This window comes from Scyliorhinus canicula, chromosome 5 (genome assembly GCF_902713615.1).
Source record: "Scyliorhinus canicula chromosome 5, sScyCan1.1, whole genome shotgun sequence".
In the NCBI taxonomy this organism is placed as follows: Eukaryota; Metazoa; Chordata; class Chondrichthyes; order Carcharhiniformes; family Scyliorhinidae; genus Scyliorhinus; species Scyliorhinus canicula.
The window spans coordinates 33,530,525-33,549,192 of NC_052150.1; the positions used below are offsets into that span (position 1 = coordinate 33,530,525).

General features: G+C 47.6%; 1 protein-coding gene across 5 annotated transcripts in view; it reads right to left on the bottom strand.

The window, feature by feature from the left end:
• The window catches only part of LOC119965900 (catenin delta-2-like), a 1,408,928-nt gene that overhangs the window by 854,873 nt on the left and 535,387 nt on the right, over nucleotides 1-18,668 (bottom strand). For all 5 annotated transcript variants that reach the window (XM_038796885.1, XM_038796882.1, XM_038796883.1 and 2 more), the window contains exon 3: nucleotides 8,265-8,398. In XM_038796885.1, coding sequence (XP_038652813.1) covers nucleotides 8,265-8,398 — 134 coding nt within the window. The remainder of the gene's footprint in view (nucleotides 1-8,264; nucleotides 8,399-18,668) is intronic.

Here is an 18,668-nt window from a genome sequence, read left to right on the forward strand (position 1 = left end):
TAGGCGGTTTACCTATTGGACAGGATCTGCTGGAGACAGCTACGCAGGAGAGTCCCGGGCAGGAGAGAGCTGTGCTTGTGTTCGGTCTGTACAGAGCTCTAGCGCCTCTGATTAACAGCCTACAAAGAAGAAACTTAACTCAGGAACCAAGCAGTTTAAATATGATTTCTTCAGGTATGGTTTTGTCAATTCTGCCCATGCAAATAAGGATGCAGTTTCAGATTTTGAAAGAGAAGTGGTGGGTGAAAAATTCCTTTTGAGGTTGAGACCTAAGAGTCAGTTATTAACTTAGAGCTGACTCCAAATTAAAAGACTAAGCTGCTGTAGCTGACCTGTGATACCACATTAAAACACGGCAAAAGCCCATGAGGCTGTCAGCATTTTGGAGTAGCATCTCCCAGGAGTATCCAGTGTTGAGTAAAATAGGCATTTTGTTGCTATTGCCCTTCACAATCACCTACATGCGTGAGGTTGGATTTCCATTTTCATAAAGATGAAGGCGGCTGAAGTCTGCACCTGATATGCTGATTGCCCTCTCCTCCTTTGAACGTGATTCAAGTGAGATTGTGAGGCCCAAGCAGGTCCTCTTTCTCATTAAAGGCAAGTAAACATGGTGTATGTCGCAAAGGTCGGTCGACGTGTTTCGCGAAGGTCAGCCGGCATGGATTGCGAAGGTCGGCCGGCGTAGGTCCCAAAGGTCGGCCTGGCAAAATTGGGTCCTGGGGAGAAAAGTTTGAAAAGCATTGTTGTAGAGTGCCTGACATAAACCAGTTTTTATGGAGAGCTTGATTCTGGGGTGCGCTCTCCTGGTAGTCGAAGGAAGTGCTCCATGGACCTTCAAAAGGCTTTGCTTGGAAATTTAATATTGTCTTTGAGTCCTTGGAGAAGCTCATCCAGGATTGCTGCACATGACACAATCAAATTAAAAACAGCTCCGCTTACTTCAAAAGCAAAAGCATATCAGAGGCAGACATAAAATGAAAGCAGAGGAATTTGTAAAAATCCATCTGGTTCAGTAATGTCCTTTAGGGAAGAAAATCTGTCATCTTACCTGGTCGGGCCTCCATGTGACTCGAGACCCACAGCAATTTATGATTGGCTCTTATTTGCAACTCTGAAATGGCCCAGCAAGCCACTCAGTTCAAGGGCAATTAAGGATGGAAAAGAAATACTGGCCTTGTCAGTGATGCCCACAGCCCATGAAAGATGAAATTACCCCAGTTCTCCTTGTTCAAAACATTCACACGGCACGACCTATTGGCCTTGTTGCGCTCGACTCGGGATGCAACAACAAGGCCGTTTCATCTCCCGAGATTTACAGCACCGGTTTCTACAAATGTCGATCAGGCATAACGGCACTTGGAGGACGGGGGGGGGGGTGTCTCTCCCAGGTGCTTGGAGGCCCCCTCGTGGTCAGGCTCTGGGCAGGGTTCTAACCTGGCACTGATGATGCCACCCATGAACCTTGGCACTGCCACCCTGCCAGTGTCACCCTGGAACTGTCAAGATGCCCATGTGGCACAGCCAGGCTGGCATGGCCACTGCCAGGTTGGCAGTGCCAGGGTGCCCGGGTGTCAGGTTACCCCTGCCAGGGATCTGGTCCGGGGGAAGGAGGGGGGGAACCCTGTCATTATGACATGTGGGGGGGGGGGCTTGACAATCCCTTAATCAGTAACTTGGGCATTGGGGGGGGGTCCAGAGGCTGCGGTGGGGGGTTGAGAGATTGTGGCGCATCTTTAAATAGCACCCCGATCTCTTCCTGCACTGATAAGCTCAGGTTATGTGTCTAAGTGCAGTTTCGGCAGGGCCCAAAAAATAAGCAGAGTCCCGTTTAATAATGGGGTCATTCTCGGTGCTACAAGCACTGGAAAACACCCCGCTAAATGCACCCAAAACGGGACTCTGCCTTTTTTCCATTAAATTGTCACGGCTATAGTTCCAATTAACAAAAATAAAATCACAACTTCCAAGGGTGGGATTTCCAGCCTTGACGCGGTGGGGGCAGGCTGGAAAATGCAGCGAGCAGGAGGGGTCATAAAATTGCACCAATTGGCTTTTTAATCACTAGCAGACTGGCGTAAATAATGCGCACTTTGATGAAGTACAGCAGATCACCCATTATCAATGCCGCCAAGCCCGGCATTGCCAGAATCCCCAGTGGAGGATGGGAAAGGAGAAAAGCGGATAGTTTTAATTTGCGAGATTTGCGATGCAACTTTTCCTGACGAGTGCATCTTCCAAATGGTGACTGCGCTGTCCTCAGCCACTGAGAGAACAGGCACTGACAAATTGTTCAACCATGAACGTGGGGCATTAGGTTGCAGAATTCTCATACTTCCTTTCCAGTCTCCAGTAATTCTTATATAAATTCACCAAAGCCTAGTGTGCAGCCGATGAAATACAGGAGCTGTCAGTACTTGTTCCAATCAACACTCATCCTGTCATTTAATTCAAAAGACCTCCAAACGATGCTGTAAGCAGGCGACAGCCATTGGGCTTTCAGCTATTACACTGAGCAAAGTTAACACCATGGCAGGCAGGGCTGGGCAAGAGATACAACAATAAAACATTGGGAATATTTATTACTAATGTATGCTGAAGCTCATGCATGCTTGTCAGAGCTGCCAAGAGGTTTTTCCTTGATGAACTCGGACACATTCCTGTAGGGGATCAACTGCTGTGAGAACATAAATATTATTCTTCAGATTTACCTGGCTATTGAATGATTTAATGAATTCATAATAATGTGCTTTACTTATTTTTGTATTTTAAGAACGTTAATTTCTTGCCTCATCCAAATATAGTCACGACTAAAGGGGGTAAAGGAATTGCTTTTTGAATATTTTGTAGAGATTGACACCATCCACCAATTATTAGAAAAGCCTTCCGATCCGTTGGGAGAACGGATTTGACAGAAATACTTACATTTAGAGGATTTCATGACCACAGGACAATACAAAGGGCTCAATGAAGCATTTCTGAAATAATGTCAATAATACAGCAGCCAATTTGTGCACAGCAGGGTCTCAAAAGCAGCTATGTGATACTGAGGAGATAGTCTGTTTGTACAAATGTTCTTTAAGGGATAAATGTTGTCCAGGGCAATGGGGTGAATAGTTCCGTGAGATCTTTTGTGAAATCCTCTCATCCATAAAAATCGCAAGGTAAAAGGAAGCGGGAGGAGAGAGGAGAAAATGTGACGGGAAATCCAAGGTGTATGCAATTCAGGCAGGCAGGAGGAAAGTGACAAAATGGTTCAAACCACTCAACCCACTGGTTCATGGGTGATGAAACAGTCAAAGGTTGACCTGAGGTGGATGTAAGAGAGGTTACACTCCTGCAACACAGCAAGGCACTGCATCATTACCACAAGAAAATTGAGGGGTAAAAGGTGATGCTGATGTGACATGGCAGCTATTGACTGTCTAAGTTTTGATAGTCTGGATGCAGCGTGTGCACAACTTTGTCACTGTCTCCATAAATTGGAATCGCCCCACACAACCTTGCCAGACAAATTCAAAGTTCCTAACTCAGCACCTTACGTTCAACGATTAGCAATCTATTAAATCTACAAGGCAGAGATGAGTTTGTGTGCTGCTGACGTTGTTTGCTGGTCAGAGTATTGGCACGTGGGAACCATGTACCTGTGCTCCTTCCCTCCATTGCTCTTGTTTTCTACGAGAAACATAAAAATTGTAAGATTTCTGTCAGGAATTTCCAGAACTGGTTCAAAATATCACAGAGGCTGGATTTGTGGAGCTAAGCCACATATCGGGCTGTTTCTCAGCGGTGCCTTCCCGCCACCTGTCAATGGGATTTCCCATCGTAATCACCCCACATCGGCGTGAAATCCATGGGCGGGGGTGCGCTGTCGGTGGGAAAGGTGAATCGCACCGGCTGGAGAATTCCGACCATCATCTCCTGAAAACTAGTGATGAAAAAATTTATATGAACAGAAAGAAATATTCAGATGATTCTGTGTTAAGTGTCCCCTGCCTATCTCAATGGTAAGATGGACCTTGCCTGTCTCAGTAAAGGGAGGGGAGCCTGCACGGGAGGGAAATGTGCAGGATGACTGAATTGGGAGGGAGCTGAAATTTCAGCCGTGTGAGGTGATGCATTTTGGTAGGAAGAGCATGGAAAGGCAAAATAAAACAAAGGGTAAGATTCCTGAGGATATGAAGGGACCTAGGCATGTGGAGGAGCAGAGGGACCTGGTCGTATATGTATATAGATCATTAAAGGTGGCAGGTCAAGTGGTGAGAGCAGTTAGTAAAGCATTTGCTATTCTGGGCTTTATTAATAGGGCGTAGAGTACAGGAGCAAGGAGGTTATGCTGAATTTATACAAGACAGAAGTTAGGCCTCACCTGGAGTATTGTGTACAGCTCTGGGTGCCACACTATAGGAAGGATGTAAATGCATTGGAGAGAGTGCAGAAGAGGTTGACAAGAATGGTTCCAGGGATCACAAACTTTAGTTAGGAGGACAGATTGGAGAGGTTGGGAATACTCTCCTTGGAGAGAAGAGGAGATTTGATACAGATGTTAATAATCATGAGGGGGTTGGACAGAGTAGATAGAGAGACACCGAGCGGGATTCTCTGATCCTGAGGCCAAGTGTTGACGCCGTTGTAAACATTGTCGCGTTTCCCGCCGACATCAACATGATCTTAGGATCAGCAATTCTGGCCCCTACAGGGGGCCAGCATGGCCAGTGACCCACGCCGCTCCAGCTGCCGATCACAGGGTCAACTGGGTGCCACGGGGTCCGTGCATGCGCAGTGGCACCGGCGCCAATGCGCACATGCGCAGTGGTTCCCTTCTCCGCACCAGCCCCAACACAACATGGCGTAGGACTACAGGGGCCAGCGTGGAGAAGAAAGGAGGCCCCCAACCCGAGAGGCCGGCCTACCGATCGGTGGGCATCGATCACGGGCCAGGCCACATCGTAGGCCCCCCCCTGCCGGTGCCACTGCCCCCCCCCCCCCCCCCCCCCCCCCCCACACGCCGTCCCTGGACCCTTCCACGCCGAGATCCCACCGGGTAAGACCAGGTTAGAATGGCGTCGGCGGGACTCGGGATTTTTGTTGCGGCCGCTCGGCCCACCTCGGGCCGGGAATCGCCGGGGGGGGGGGGGGGGGGGGGGGGAGGGGAGGGGGGGGGGCGTAGAGCGGCCCCTGACCGGCGCCGCGCGGCGCCGATTCTCTGCTCTGTGGAGAATCCCGTCCTGGCATCGGGGCAGTGTGCCGCGATTCGCACCGGTTGCGGCGATTCTCGAGAATCCTACCCATTGTTCCCGCTCGTAAAAGGATCAAGAACGAGAAGGTGCAGATTTAAAGTGATTTACAAAAGAAGCGAATGTGATTTGAGAAATATTTTTCTCACACAATGAGTGGTATGGGTCTGGAATGCACTGCCAGGGAGTGTGGTGAAGGCAGGTTCAATCGTGTCATTAAAAAGGGTACTAAATGATCACTTGAATAGAAATGATGTGCAGCGGTACAGAGAAAAGGCAGGGGAATGGCACTAAGTCCTGATGCTCATCTGGAGGGCTGGTGCAGACATGATGGGCCAAATGGCCTCCATCTGTGCTGTAACAATTCTGTGATGCCATTTCCCCACAGTGGGTTGAGATGCAAGAGATTAAGTTAGTGGTGTGTTTATGATGTGTTGGGCCTCACACCATCCTGTGGCTGGTTCCCACTTGTAACATATTTGCATGGCGTGAATACTCATTTGCGCAAAACTTTTAAAAATTAAGTCCCATCTTCAAGTTAAAGTCGGTGGCACATCAGAATCTCCTGGCATCCGGTTCATAATCATTTAATGGTGGTGTGCGACAGACAGCTTGGTGCAGTTTTGTTTCAGGTCACTTGCTTCCCTTGATGAACTCTGCAGCCCAAGGGCTGGGAGCAGGAGGCTGGCAGTTTGCATGGAGACTCGGGTCTAGCAAGGGTGAAATAAGAGGTATTGGGGCGGGAGGGTTGGGGCATGGGGGGGGGGGGGCGATAACGGTGGAGTTAGGGGGAGCTGTTAGTAGAGTGGCGTCAGGGTCACAGAGGATTGGAAGAAGGAAGGGCCTGACATCATGGGTCATTGACATCTTGTTGGCAACACTTGTAATACTTATAGTTTCCAAATAGGTGTGCTTCTCACCCCCCCCCCCCCCCCCCTTAAAGAGCCTGCAGTAAATTGTATCTGAAATCCTATTCTGTGTTGCAATCCATTTTCACAAAGGAGTCTGCCATTCTTTGAAACGCTTCAATCAACTGTGGTCTTTTTGTGAAAAGAAAATCACACTGATCGCTTCTTCACAGGAGTTAAAAATGCGATGAATAAAAATAAAATACAGAAGTCCAATGAAACTTCATCCAGTGGTGATTCTGTCACCAGTCTTCACCGTGTTATGCCATTTTTCTTTCATCTTAAACTGCTGTTGTATTCTGCATACCTTTGGCCAATCAACAGAGCTATATATTATTGCAGTCTGTCTGTGCTGTAATTACAGTTGCTGTCACTTACATGCCCTTACCCTCAGAATCCTGCAACTCATCATTCCAATGCAGTGATTATGTAGCAATCACTCCTCGGTTTCAATGCACTGCATGCAATTAAACTCTCCGCTCCTAACAGCAGCGCAGCAATAAACGTAGCTGGGTATTATTTCAAAGAAAAGGCAACTTAGTCAGCTTTACCATCTAAGTACCAAGTACCAAGCAGTTATCTTCAGCAGCGTGACAAATATTTCCTAATTAGTTTACGTTGGCAAAAGTCAAAAAAAGAAATGCCTTCATTTATTGGGGACCACCTCTTCTGCCATTCAGCAAACAATGCGCAGTGACGGAGAGGTAGACCCTGTAAGATAGACAATGCAAAATTTGGCCAGGATGATTTTTTGTCCAAACAAAGTGAAGGCGACAGAAAACATGCTTCGCCCCTGGGTACACCTCACCCTCGGGCATCTGCAATATCTGGTTTGGAAGAAAAAGCTGACAAGATTTTCACGGTGTAAGAGTATGGAACCAATCGATTCACTTTTCCAACAAGCCAGGCACACGCAAAGTCGAAAATAAAAGTGACATTCGGCAAGTTATTTTCAAAAATAAAGAGGGCAGGCCCTTGCAGTATACAAAACGGAGACTCACATCCAAACACAACTAATGATGCATCAGGAAATTGGTTTTCAAAAATTTCATCTCAGCTCAATATGTGTGCTTTTCCAAAAAAAAACATGCCGTTACCAGAAGAATCGGATCATCTCAGGAGGTTTTATCCACATTGTTTTAAAGCAAAAGTAGCAATTTAGCAGTGAGTATAGCAATATACATTTGGCCCTGTATGGGTTTCAGCAGTTTCAATGTACTATCACATTTCCAATGCAAAGATGTCAAATTCTAACAAGCATTTATTTTCACCTCGACACATTTCAAAACACAGTCAACAAGTTTGCCTTTGCATAAAAGTCTTTAGGTACTTTATTCAGTGTTGCCAACTCTGGTTGAACACGTCCCTGGAGGCCTGCTGTCTCAAACTTCCCCACCTCTCAGCTCCCACCATGCATCACCCAAAACATCCATTCCGGTGATATCTGTCTTCCCACTTCAATTGTCAGGTCTGATTAGTTGACTTTTTAAAGAAATAGTTTTTATTGGTTTTCACATACTGCAGAATTCTCTGTCGCGGATGCATCTTTCACCTACAGCGCGCCCACGGGTTTCCCGACGGCGTGGGATGGCCACAATGGGAAACCCCATTGGCCGGCTGCCGGAACGGGCGATCCCGCTGCCCGTGCCGGAAAAAGGCTAATCCCGCTTATATTTCGCAATTCAATTCATAAGTTAACTTGCATGTTGTGATTGGTTTACTTTTGACTGAGCCAAACAACCTTTCCATCCCCACCCCGCCATTCTCCAATATTTTTGTTCCTAACTGATAAATAGAAATGGTTGAATAAAGTGAAATTTAAAAAATTAATGTCCCGTTGATTTTTCTCCCAGTTCCTTGACGCAGTGTCCTGGAGATAATTTTAGATTCCTAAAGAGAGGACAGGAGAATTCTGCAGAGTTGGCAACCCTAACTGTGTTCAGTGCCAATAGAATAGATATGTTTTAAGAGTTTTTGCATCAGACTGCTTTCTTTTGAGTTATGGATTCTCAGGGTGTTTTTTTTATTTCTTCCCTTCCCCTGATGAAAAGCACAAACAGAGACACAGTTTTTCACTCAGCATGATACATATTTAGTAAGTCTGAACATGGATACCTACCTGTTCCTTTACTGAAGCCAGAATAGCAGAAGTGGTCTCCGGCTCGGAGCCATCTCCATTGGAAGCAGTCAGCATGGGGCTCAGCAAGCTATTTTTTTCAGATGCAGATGGCTGGTCTGGAACTGGCATAACTCCTGCATTTTTTGGAAAGGAGTGGGGTGAGGAAGGGAGAAGAAACACAAAACAAATACATGAAGATAACAGGCATGTGCCTCCAAGGATTATATACAACTTCACAGCACAGTAACAGGACACTTGGCTGGACAGACCTGTACATATCCTCTCCAGAACCCTCCTCCCAGCCAACTGCAGCCTAACATAAAATCCTCATTCTGGCCGGCATGGCGGCGCAATGGTTAGCACTGCTGCATAATGGCGCTGAGGACCCGGGTTCGAATCCCGGTCCTGGGTCACTGTCCGTGTGGAATTTGCCCATTTTCGCCGCATTGGCCATGCTAAATTGCCCCTTTATTGGAAAAAAAATGTATTTAAAAAAAATGTTTTTCACAAAATCTTCATTCTCCTCATGTAATTATCAAGCTTCTCCTTGCTTACTGGACCCTCTCACAAGTGGTGTACATCTACCCCGTTAAACCTTTCACAATCTTAAAGATCTCTTATCAGGTCACCCTTGAGTCTTCCCTTTTCTGGAGGATTGTTCAGTTTTTCCTGACAGTTGGACCATCTCAGATCTGCTATCATTTTTGTAAATCTTTTTTGCCGCTTCTCTGGTGTCTCTTAATCTTGTTTTCTTTTCCAATATCACCTTGTATCATGGAATTCAAACTTCTACAAACAGAAATCTGCACCTAAGTTTGGCAGTGGCTGAAAGATGATTTTAGTCTGCACCAAGTTGAAACCCAACGGTTAAAAGATCAAAGTTCCTAACTCAGCACCTTACGTTCAACGATTAGCAATCTATTAAATCTACAAGGCAGAGATGAGTTTAATTAGCTCTCAATCTGGTTGATTGGCCATGATAAATTGCCTCTTAGTGTCCAGGGATGTAACGGTTAGATTATGGGGTTGCAGGGTTCGGGTGGGATATGGATCGGTGCAGACGCGATGGGCCGAATGGTCTCCTTCTGCTCTGTCAGGATTCCATAATCAAAATGCTAAGCAGATCTGAACCTGTGGTTCCACCTCTAACTGAGAGAGACTGATACTGGGTAGAATTCAAGCAAAATATTTCGAAGTGTCTCCAGTTAAATGTAATTTTGGGCAAGTTTGGTGGGGTGTATCCGGCTATGTTTTTGGGTGCAATCCAGACCGGTATTCATCCATTATTAGGGCCAAATGTAACGCCCTGTGAGATCTAAGGGGATCCAGATCTGGCTAATCTGCATATTAAAGCACTGCAGTAAGCAGCACTTTGAGATGTGCTGGCTGGAGTTAACCAAGGCGCGGGATCTAACCTCCACGTCTCAGAGTCCCTCAGTGAGCACCGGTCGTACTGGTTCCCACAAATGGTGACCAGCTGTACCAGCACCTGGGGGCCCAAGGGATCGGGAGCCCCCTGTGTGGTTGGGCTCTGGGCAGGGTGGTCCCCTGAGGCTACCTGGGCACCTGGCACCGGCAGTCTGTCACCCTGATAGTGCCATCTGTGCATGCTGGCAGTGCCAATCTGCCGGGTGACATTTTGCCCATGCTTGGGATTGGGCCCGGGCTGTCCTGCCCTTATGAGGTGAAGGCCTTGATGACTCGTTTTGGGTGAGTTGGGGCATTGCGGAGGTCTGGGGGTTACGATGGGGGGCCTCGAGATGCAAGCGGAGCCAGTCACAGAATAATAGAGTGCAGAACAGGCCGTTTGGACCATCGTGTCTGCAGTGATGCATGAAAGACCCCTGACCTGTCTACCTAATCCCATTTGCCAGCCCATAACCTTGAATGTTTTGATTTGTCAAGTGCTCATCAAGGTACTTTTTAAAGGATGTGAGGCAACCCACCACTACCACCCTCCCAGGCAGTGCATTCCAGACCGTCACCACTCTCTGGGTAAAAAAGGTTTTCCTCAAATCCTCCCTAACCTTCCTGCCCCTCATCTTGAACTTGTGTCCCCTCATAACTGTTCCTTCAACCAAGGGTAACAGCTGCTCCCAATCCACCCTGTCCATGCCCCTCATAATTCTGCATACCTCGATCAGGTCACCCCCCTCAGTCTCCTCTGCTCCAGCATAAACAACCCAAGCCTATACAATCTCTCTTCATAACTTAAATATTCCATCCCAAGCAACATCCTGGTGAATCTCCTCTGCACTCCCTCCAGTGCAATCACATCCTTCCTCCCAGTCCCAGAAATGGGACAAAGTGCAGCCTCAGTGGGGCGTTCCCTGTTGAGGCCCCAAAATGTAAAAGATTCCCGTTAGATAGTGGGGTCATACTCGGTGCTGCTAGCTCCAGGAAACACCCGATTAAAGGCGCTCCACACGGGACTCTGTTTTATTTCTGTTAAATCGCATTCCCAGTTATTTTTGGGGGTCTTGGGGAGTTTCTGCCTGGTCTAGCCCACACTTAGAAATTTTTTCAGAGTTCGGGCTGCCAGTTTGAAATGGTGCCCCGATCTCTCAATGAGCCTGAGGGTCTCGCGCAACTCCCCCCCCCCCCCCCCCCCCATGGCCATTTCCTCACATTTCCAAGTGAGGACACCCCTTACAGGACCCCCATCCTTCACCCCCCCAACGTTAATGGGGCCGTTTCATTCCCACCCTTCACACCCTAATCATGAATACCCCCCTCATCATCCCTTTCATGGGCATGGCCCCCTCAGGCCCCAAAACTTGGCAGTGCTACCCTCACATCCAAGCATCCAGGTACTGCTACCCTGGCACCCTACCCAGGTGCCAAGGGAGAGTTAGGGTGCCATCCTGCCCTGTCCCCTGCATAACAGGGGTCTCCAATGGACTAGTACTAAACAGTGCCCAGATGAGGTCGCCCAGGCACGGCCATTAGGTCCCTAGCACCGGTGGAATCCAATGAAGGCATATTTAAATGAGCCTAAAAGGGTGCGATCCAGATCCTGACCTCTCACGAGGTTCTGTTGAATCTCGCAAATCGTTTCGAGTGTCGCATATCTCACAAGAGGCCTCTTGCGAGATTCAATGGTCTCATCCCGACACCAAGCCGGACTCAACGAGGCCTTAAAACACATCCCACGTTCAAATTCCTGATTGACTGATCAGGAGCAGGACTGACATTAATACGGAAGGCTGGGTGGGCCACTTGGGCTGAAGCTTTCATCTGTGGGTCTTATGCATAGAGTCAGGGGAATTCCTAGTTCCACAAACCCAAACTCTAAAAATGCCTGACTGAATGTCAAATTTTCACTCTGGGGTAGTCTGGTTCACTGGGCACTGGGCCAGGCGACTCCAGGATGATTGTGAAGGTTGCCGGCAAAGAGGCGAGCTGGGCGCAAGGCCCACTTCGGTGCTCTGGAACTTGTGTTCAGGTTTAATTAAAAAAACATAAAACAGCCCTCGAGCCCTCACAACCCTCGCCCCTCCACACACCCCCATTACCTATCCATGTGAAGCTATGCAACCTCATGCCTTCTGCCCAGCCCCCATGGGTCTTCATACTCTTCATGTGAACCTATGCTCCTCCAGTCACTCCGTGGCTCTTTATAGCCACCTTGCCAATGTATGTCCCTTTGCCACCCCATAGCTCTTTATTACCCCGATGCCAACCTATATCCTTCTGCCGAACTCCATGGTCCTTTACATCAGTGGCCCCTTATATCCTCCATACCAACCTATGCTCTTTCATCCTCCCGTCATGCCTCTTTATAGTTTCTATGCCAACTTAGTGTCAATTTATGCCAACCCATGCCCCTACCAATCATCCTTTGCCCTTGCAACAACCATGCCAACTCATTTAAGGCAGACCTCAGGATCCATGCTGAGATTCATTTTCAATAAAGTTCCAAGAATGTACTGCAGTCTTTATTTAACAAATACACTCATTCTTCAGAAAGTCATTTACAACATTCCTTCAACTACATTATTCCTTACAGTAATAATTGTTATAACCTGGCTGCTTACCACTGGCTGGGGACTAATCACAATCCCACAATCCTATGGGAGTATGAGCTTCCCCAATGGGGGGTCATTAGCAGAGTCCCTGCATAAATAGAGCTGGCCAGTTTGGAACCAGCAGAGAGAGGAGTGAGCAGCAAGGGAAGCAGCTTTTGGCTTCTATGGGCAACTGCCTCAGCGAATTGTGTATTTGCAAATCACAACCTGGGCTCATTCCAACTTCCACAAAAATGGTCGGTGTGGGATTCAGGGATAGAACTTCTAGATTTGAGCCTCTCAATCATTTTTTCTACAATGGCGAGTCTCTCCACCATTGTGCAAATTCAGGCCTTATAATTACTATACTGTACTCCCACATCTATCATTCTTCATTTACCTTTCCTACTTAGGCTTTAATACTGTTTAACACATCATAAACATGATGTGGCTACTTCCACTTCCAGTCACCATGCAACTCCCACCTTCCCCCTGCACCATCTCCACCTGAACTTCGGTGGCCATTTAGTAAATCTCCAAACTGTTCTTTGGCCAGAAACATCAGCATCTTTACAGAGTAAGGAAGGGGGCCTTTTGTGGTGTCAGTTCTGGCCCAATGGTAGCACTGTCAAATGTAAGTCAGAAGGTTGTTGGTTCAAATCCCACTGCAGAGACTTTACCACACAATGTAGACTGACATTCCAGTGTGACATTGAGGGAGCATTGTACTCTCAAGGTGCCCTCTTTCATATGAGATTTGCCCTGTCCACACTCTCAGGTGGGAAAAAAGATCCATGGCACTATTTTTGAAGACAGGCAGGGATCGTTTACCATATGTCCTTTACAATATTATTCCCAACATCACTAAAGCAGATCATCTAGCCATTATCCACTGCTGCTCGTGGGTCTGTTAACTGATATTGATTTTTTGTTACATTATTTTAAATGTGTCCAGGGATTTTTCAATTAGAACTAATCTCATTAACAGCTTGATTATCTTTTTGATATGGATAGATCCTGTGACATGACAGCTGGAGTTTGTAGGTGCAAGTTGTTATGGGCCAGGATTTAGAGAACCCCAAAGTGTATCATGGAGTTCACCTGACCCACAACTTTTAATAGATAGTGGTATGGGGAGCACACGGCTGACACTACAGGAGTGGTACAGCAGAAATGGAAAAGTATTTTTTAAAACAAAACAATGGGCGGGATTCTCCAACCCCCCGCCGGGTCAGAGAATCGCCGGGGGTCGACGTAAATCCCGCCCCCGCCATCCTCCAAATTCTCCAGCCCCCCAAAAATCAGCCCGGCGTGAATAGTGCCGCCCGCCTCGGAGAATGGCAGGGATGGCGTGACTCAATGGGCCCCGGGGCTGCCCGAATTCTCCGACCTGTGGTGGGCCGAAGTCCCGCCCATCTTTTGCCAGACCCGCCGGCGTAAATTGGAGTAGGTCCTTACCGGCGGGACCTGGCGGCGCGGGCGGCCTCCAGGGTTCTTGGGGGGGCACAGGGGGATCTGGCCCCAGGAGGTGCCCCCACGGTGGTCCGGCCCACAATCGGGGCCCACTGATCTGTGGGCGGGCCTGTGCCGTGGGGGCACTCTATTGTTCCACACCGGTGGCTGTAGCAGTCTGCCATTGCCAGTGCGGAAATGAAGCCCTCTGCGCATGCGCGGCGATGACGCCAGCACACGCTGGCGCTCCCGCGCATGCGCCAACTCGCGCCGGCTGGCGGAGGCCCTTCAGTGCCCATTGGTGTAGCGCCAAGCCCCTTTCCCGCCGGCCGGCGGGGCACAAACTACTCTGGGGTGGGCCTAGCCCCTGAAGGTGTGGAGGATTCTGCAACTTTGGGGCAGCCTGACGCCGGAGTGGTTCACGCCACTCAGTCCTGCCAGAGTTGACCACCCCGCTGATTATGGCAAAATCCCGCCAATGTTTATTCTATGAACTCAAGTTAACCTTTTTAAAACAAACAGCAAACATCTTAGCACCCAGTAAATCAAATATACCCCCAAAGAATACAACATTAAGTAACCTGTATGCTGCCCTTTTATACCCAAAAGACTTAACAAACCTTCAAACAGAAGCACATCAGAGTTTACATTAAATACTGAAACCATTTAGAATTCTGAATTCACCAAATGATTAAGAGATAGTCCTTCATGGCAGAGAACTCAACAGTACAGCTGCTTTGTCTGAATTCAGCTGCAACACACTGAAAAACGGACCCAAAAAGATAGAGACACACCAAGCTGTTCTCAAAGTGAAACTAAAAAGCAGTACCAGAGCTCAGCTCCACCTACACTCTGCCATCACTGCAGTAACATGAGCAGCCAAACATTCCTTAAAGCAATATTCTCATGACAAAGTTGAAAATGCCACAGAACGCCAACTGGCTAAATAATTTGTCGTTTGACTTCACAGGAACACAGAAGAGGTATATTTATCTGTCTGTAAATTTGAAGACATTTGTATTGAGGCATGCAGAGTTGTGTGCAAAGGTCACCTTGGAAGGTAACAACTTTTGAATGTAATCTGATCCAGGGCGATGTAAAAGTTTTGTTAGAATGTCTTTGATAGTTCTGTAACTGAGCAGCTTAAGGATTTGATTGACAGATTAATCAGAATGTGTAAACTGAAGCCATTGACAAGGGGCATGGAAAACATGAAAGGACCAATAGGTGCTATCGAAACATTATATAAAACAGTCCATGCTGGAAGGGAGAGCCAGAATTCGACAGAGTCGTATCAGTCAATCACTTGGTTGTTAAAGTAAAGATTCTCCGGGTTAAACAAACACTTGTTGGTGCTGTTTTTAAGCGTATGTTTAATTATTGTTATTAATAATGGTTAGAATCATATACTTAATAAATTGGATTGGATTTGTTTATTGTCACGTGTACCGAGGTACAGTGAAAAGTATTTTTCTGCAAGCAGCTCAACAGATCATTCAGTACATGGGAAGAAAAGGGAATTAAACAAAATTCAAGAAAATACATGAGAATACATAATAGGGCAACACAAGATATACAATGTAACTACATAAGCATTGGCATCGGATGAAGTATACAGGGTGTAGTGTTAATGAGATCAGTCAATAAGAGGGTCATTTAGGAGTCTGGTGACAGTGGGGAAGAAGCTGTTTTTGAGACTGTTTGTGCGTGTTCTCAGACTTCTGTATCTCCTGCCCGATGGAAGAAGTTGGAAAAGTGAGTAGGCCGGGTGGGAGGAATCCTTGATTATGCTGCCCACTTTCTCCAGGCAGCGGGCGGTGTAGATGGAGTCCATGGATGGGAGGCAGGTCCGTGTGATGGACTGGGCGGTATTCACGACTCTCTGAAGTTTCTTGCGGTCTTGGGAAGAGCAGTTGCCATACCAGGCTGTGATGCAGCCCGATAGGATGCTTTCTATGGTGCATCTGTAAAAGTTGGTAAGTGTTAATGTGTGTAAATCTGTAAATATTTACCTGTAATGCTGTGACTCCTATTGTTTCGAATTGTACTTTGTAAGTAAGAAATTCCTTCCTCCAGTCGGAACTTGCTGCACAGAAATTGCCACCTGTGTTTCCAACATTGCAAGTGATTACACTCAATGTATTTCATGCCTACAAAGCAGGTTGCAATGCCCCAAGGTTAGGGAAGGGGCTATATTAATGTAAGTTTGTTCCTTCTTTCATGTCTATCTTTATTTGGCAGTTAATGTAATGCCATTGTACCTTGGTCAACTGTAATGGAAACAAATCTGAAAGAGAGTACTGCCCTCCTTCAGTTTGCACCGGAGTGCCAGCCTAAACCTTGCGTTCAAGCACCAGGGTCTTGTCACAGCTGCAACTAAGTTTAATATGGAACTAACTTTCAACTAATATTTTGGAATTTTAACTCCTTTGAGTGAGTTCGCTGAGCATTCTGTACACCCAACTATTTCACAAATAGTTGGATTTGTAACAGCTAGGTTTTTGTAAATGATCGTACTTGGTTCACCTTGCCCAAGTTGCAAAATTGTGGACATGTGTTCCTAAGAGAAGTCAAAGATACTTCAAATAGATCAGAGAGTATCAACATCTGTTTTGCACCTTGAATAATCTCCTCTACAAAGTATACTTTCATTTTGGCCAGTGTTACAAACAAAACAGTTAACAGCACTCTCAACGTGACAGAGAAAATGTCGGTTCTTTGCTTTTTGTTTTAATGTTGAAAACTGATAATAGAGGACTTTGCATCTAGCCAATTGGCTTGGGCAGGAATTTGTCGACACTGAACTTAAACATTACCACAGGTAAAATCTCATAGTTCCGCCAGCGGCTAGTTTAAAAAAACTCGACGCTCAAGCAATCATGGCAAAATAGACTTGCGTTTCAGGCATCAGAGTTTTCTCAGTCACAATTGAAGCAGTATAAGTTGGCAGTGTGCTGATTGTTTAACCACAGGGCAATGTGCAAATCACTGGAACGATTATTATAGTGTGGGTGTAAGGATCTGGAGAACCCAATTTCCCCAACACAGTTTCAAGTGATTTCTTTGCACAGACACAGTCATGATCCATTATACATCTTACCATTCTCAGCTAATTTTTACTCCCAGTATCCAACCCCTCTGCTCTGGCACACTCCAACTCCAACCCCCATCACCACAATCTTTACTTTATACCATCTCTTCTCATGATTGGACATGTTCTCTTAATGAAATCCATTTGAGGGGAATATTCTTGGTCCCATTTTAATGCAGAAAATCGCAAGAATCACAGAAGTGACAATTGTTGAAACGTATACCTGGTCTTAATTGGCTCGAGAATATACTCAGAATTTATGTGAATGAATAAATTTGTCATACTCTACATCACAAAAGTAAAGGGATTATTTCATGATCTCAATCATCAACTTTGTTGCTTTTTTAATATTTGATCATTATTAATTATTGTGGGCGGCATTGTGGCACCGTGATTAGCACTGCTGCCTCACAGCGCCAGGAACCCGGGCCTTGGGTGACTGTGTGGAGTTTGCACATTCTACCCATGTCTGCAAGGGTTTCCTCCGAGTGCCCCTGTTTCCTCCCACAATCCAAAGATGTCGGGCGGAATTCTCCGCTGGTGGCCAAATTCGTGGAGGCAGTCGTGAACTCGGCCGAGGTTCACAATAGCCTCGGGGCCCGCTCCCCGCACCTAATTCACCCCCACCCGGGGGGCTAGGAGTGGGCCTCGACGCGCAAACGGGGCATTTGTGAGGTCACCCCGCATGCGCGGGTTGCCGGTTCCAACCCGCGCATGCGCGGATGTCTTCATCGAGCAAACGGCGCGAACCGCGCATGCGCGGTGGCCGTCTTTCTCCTCAGCCACCCAGCAAGACATGGCAGCTTAATCTTGCCGGGCGGCGGAGGGGAAAGAGTGCGTCCGTTTTGGACGCTGGCCCGACGATCGGTGGGCACCGATCGCGGGCCTGTCCCCTCCCGAGCACAGTCGTGGTGTTCCTGTGCCAATCGGGCCCCTAGATGCCCCAAACAGGCATCTGGCACCTGTTTCACGAATGCAGCGACCAGGTGTGGCTGCTGCCGTGGTGAAACGGGCGTGAAGGGCCGTCCGCTCGGCCCGTCGGGCTCGGAGAATCGGCGTTCGCCATAAAAATGGCGAGCGCCGATTTTTCTGAGGGGGGGGATGGAGAATCGCGGGGGGTGCCGGGGGGCGCAAAAAATGTCGGGAGTCCCTCCCGCGATTCTCCCAAGCCGCGTGGGGAGCGGAGAATTCCGCCCGTGCAGTTTATGTGGGTTGGGCACGCTAAATTACCCCTCAGTGTCCTTAGTGGGGCTACAGGAATAGGGCAAGGGATTGGCCTAGATGGGATGCTCTTTTGGAGGTCAGTGCAAACTCGATGGGTCCAGTAGCCTCCTTCTGTACTGTATTTTTCTATGGTTCTAAGTTATTAAAATTGTATTTACGTTTGCACCCACCATGCCCCTTTCAAAATTATCTGGGCTGTAGAGCCTGGCCAACCAGATGCACAACACCCATCCTGCAGCTATTTTCTGTTGCTGCCGAGGTGTTCAGGGGCGGGGCCAGAACTGGATGTGACAAAGGAAGGCTCATGGCACTCATGGCTGGTGTGGGAAATCTAGCAATAGCAGAAGGCAGAGGAATCTGGTAGAGTGTTGGTGTCGGGGGAGTGTGAATCTGACTCTGGGGAAGCTCAGAGCCACCACTGAGATTGAGACTAGGCTGGGGTGGAATCACAGGGGCACCACTGAGATTGAGAGTAGAGGGTGGGGGAAAAGGCGGTGGGAGCGTGGGGCCACCATTGAGATCAGCAGTAGATGAAGAGACCAACATCTTGATGGGAAGCAGGGGGGTGGGGGAAGAGTGGAAAGTTGGGTCCACCATTGAGATTGGGAGTAGGGGAGCCCACTATTGAGA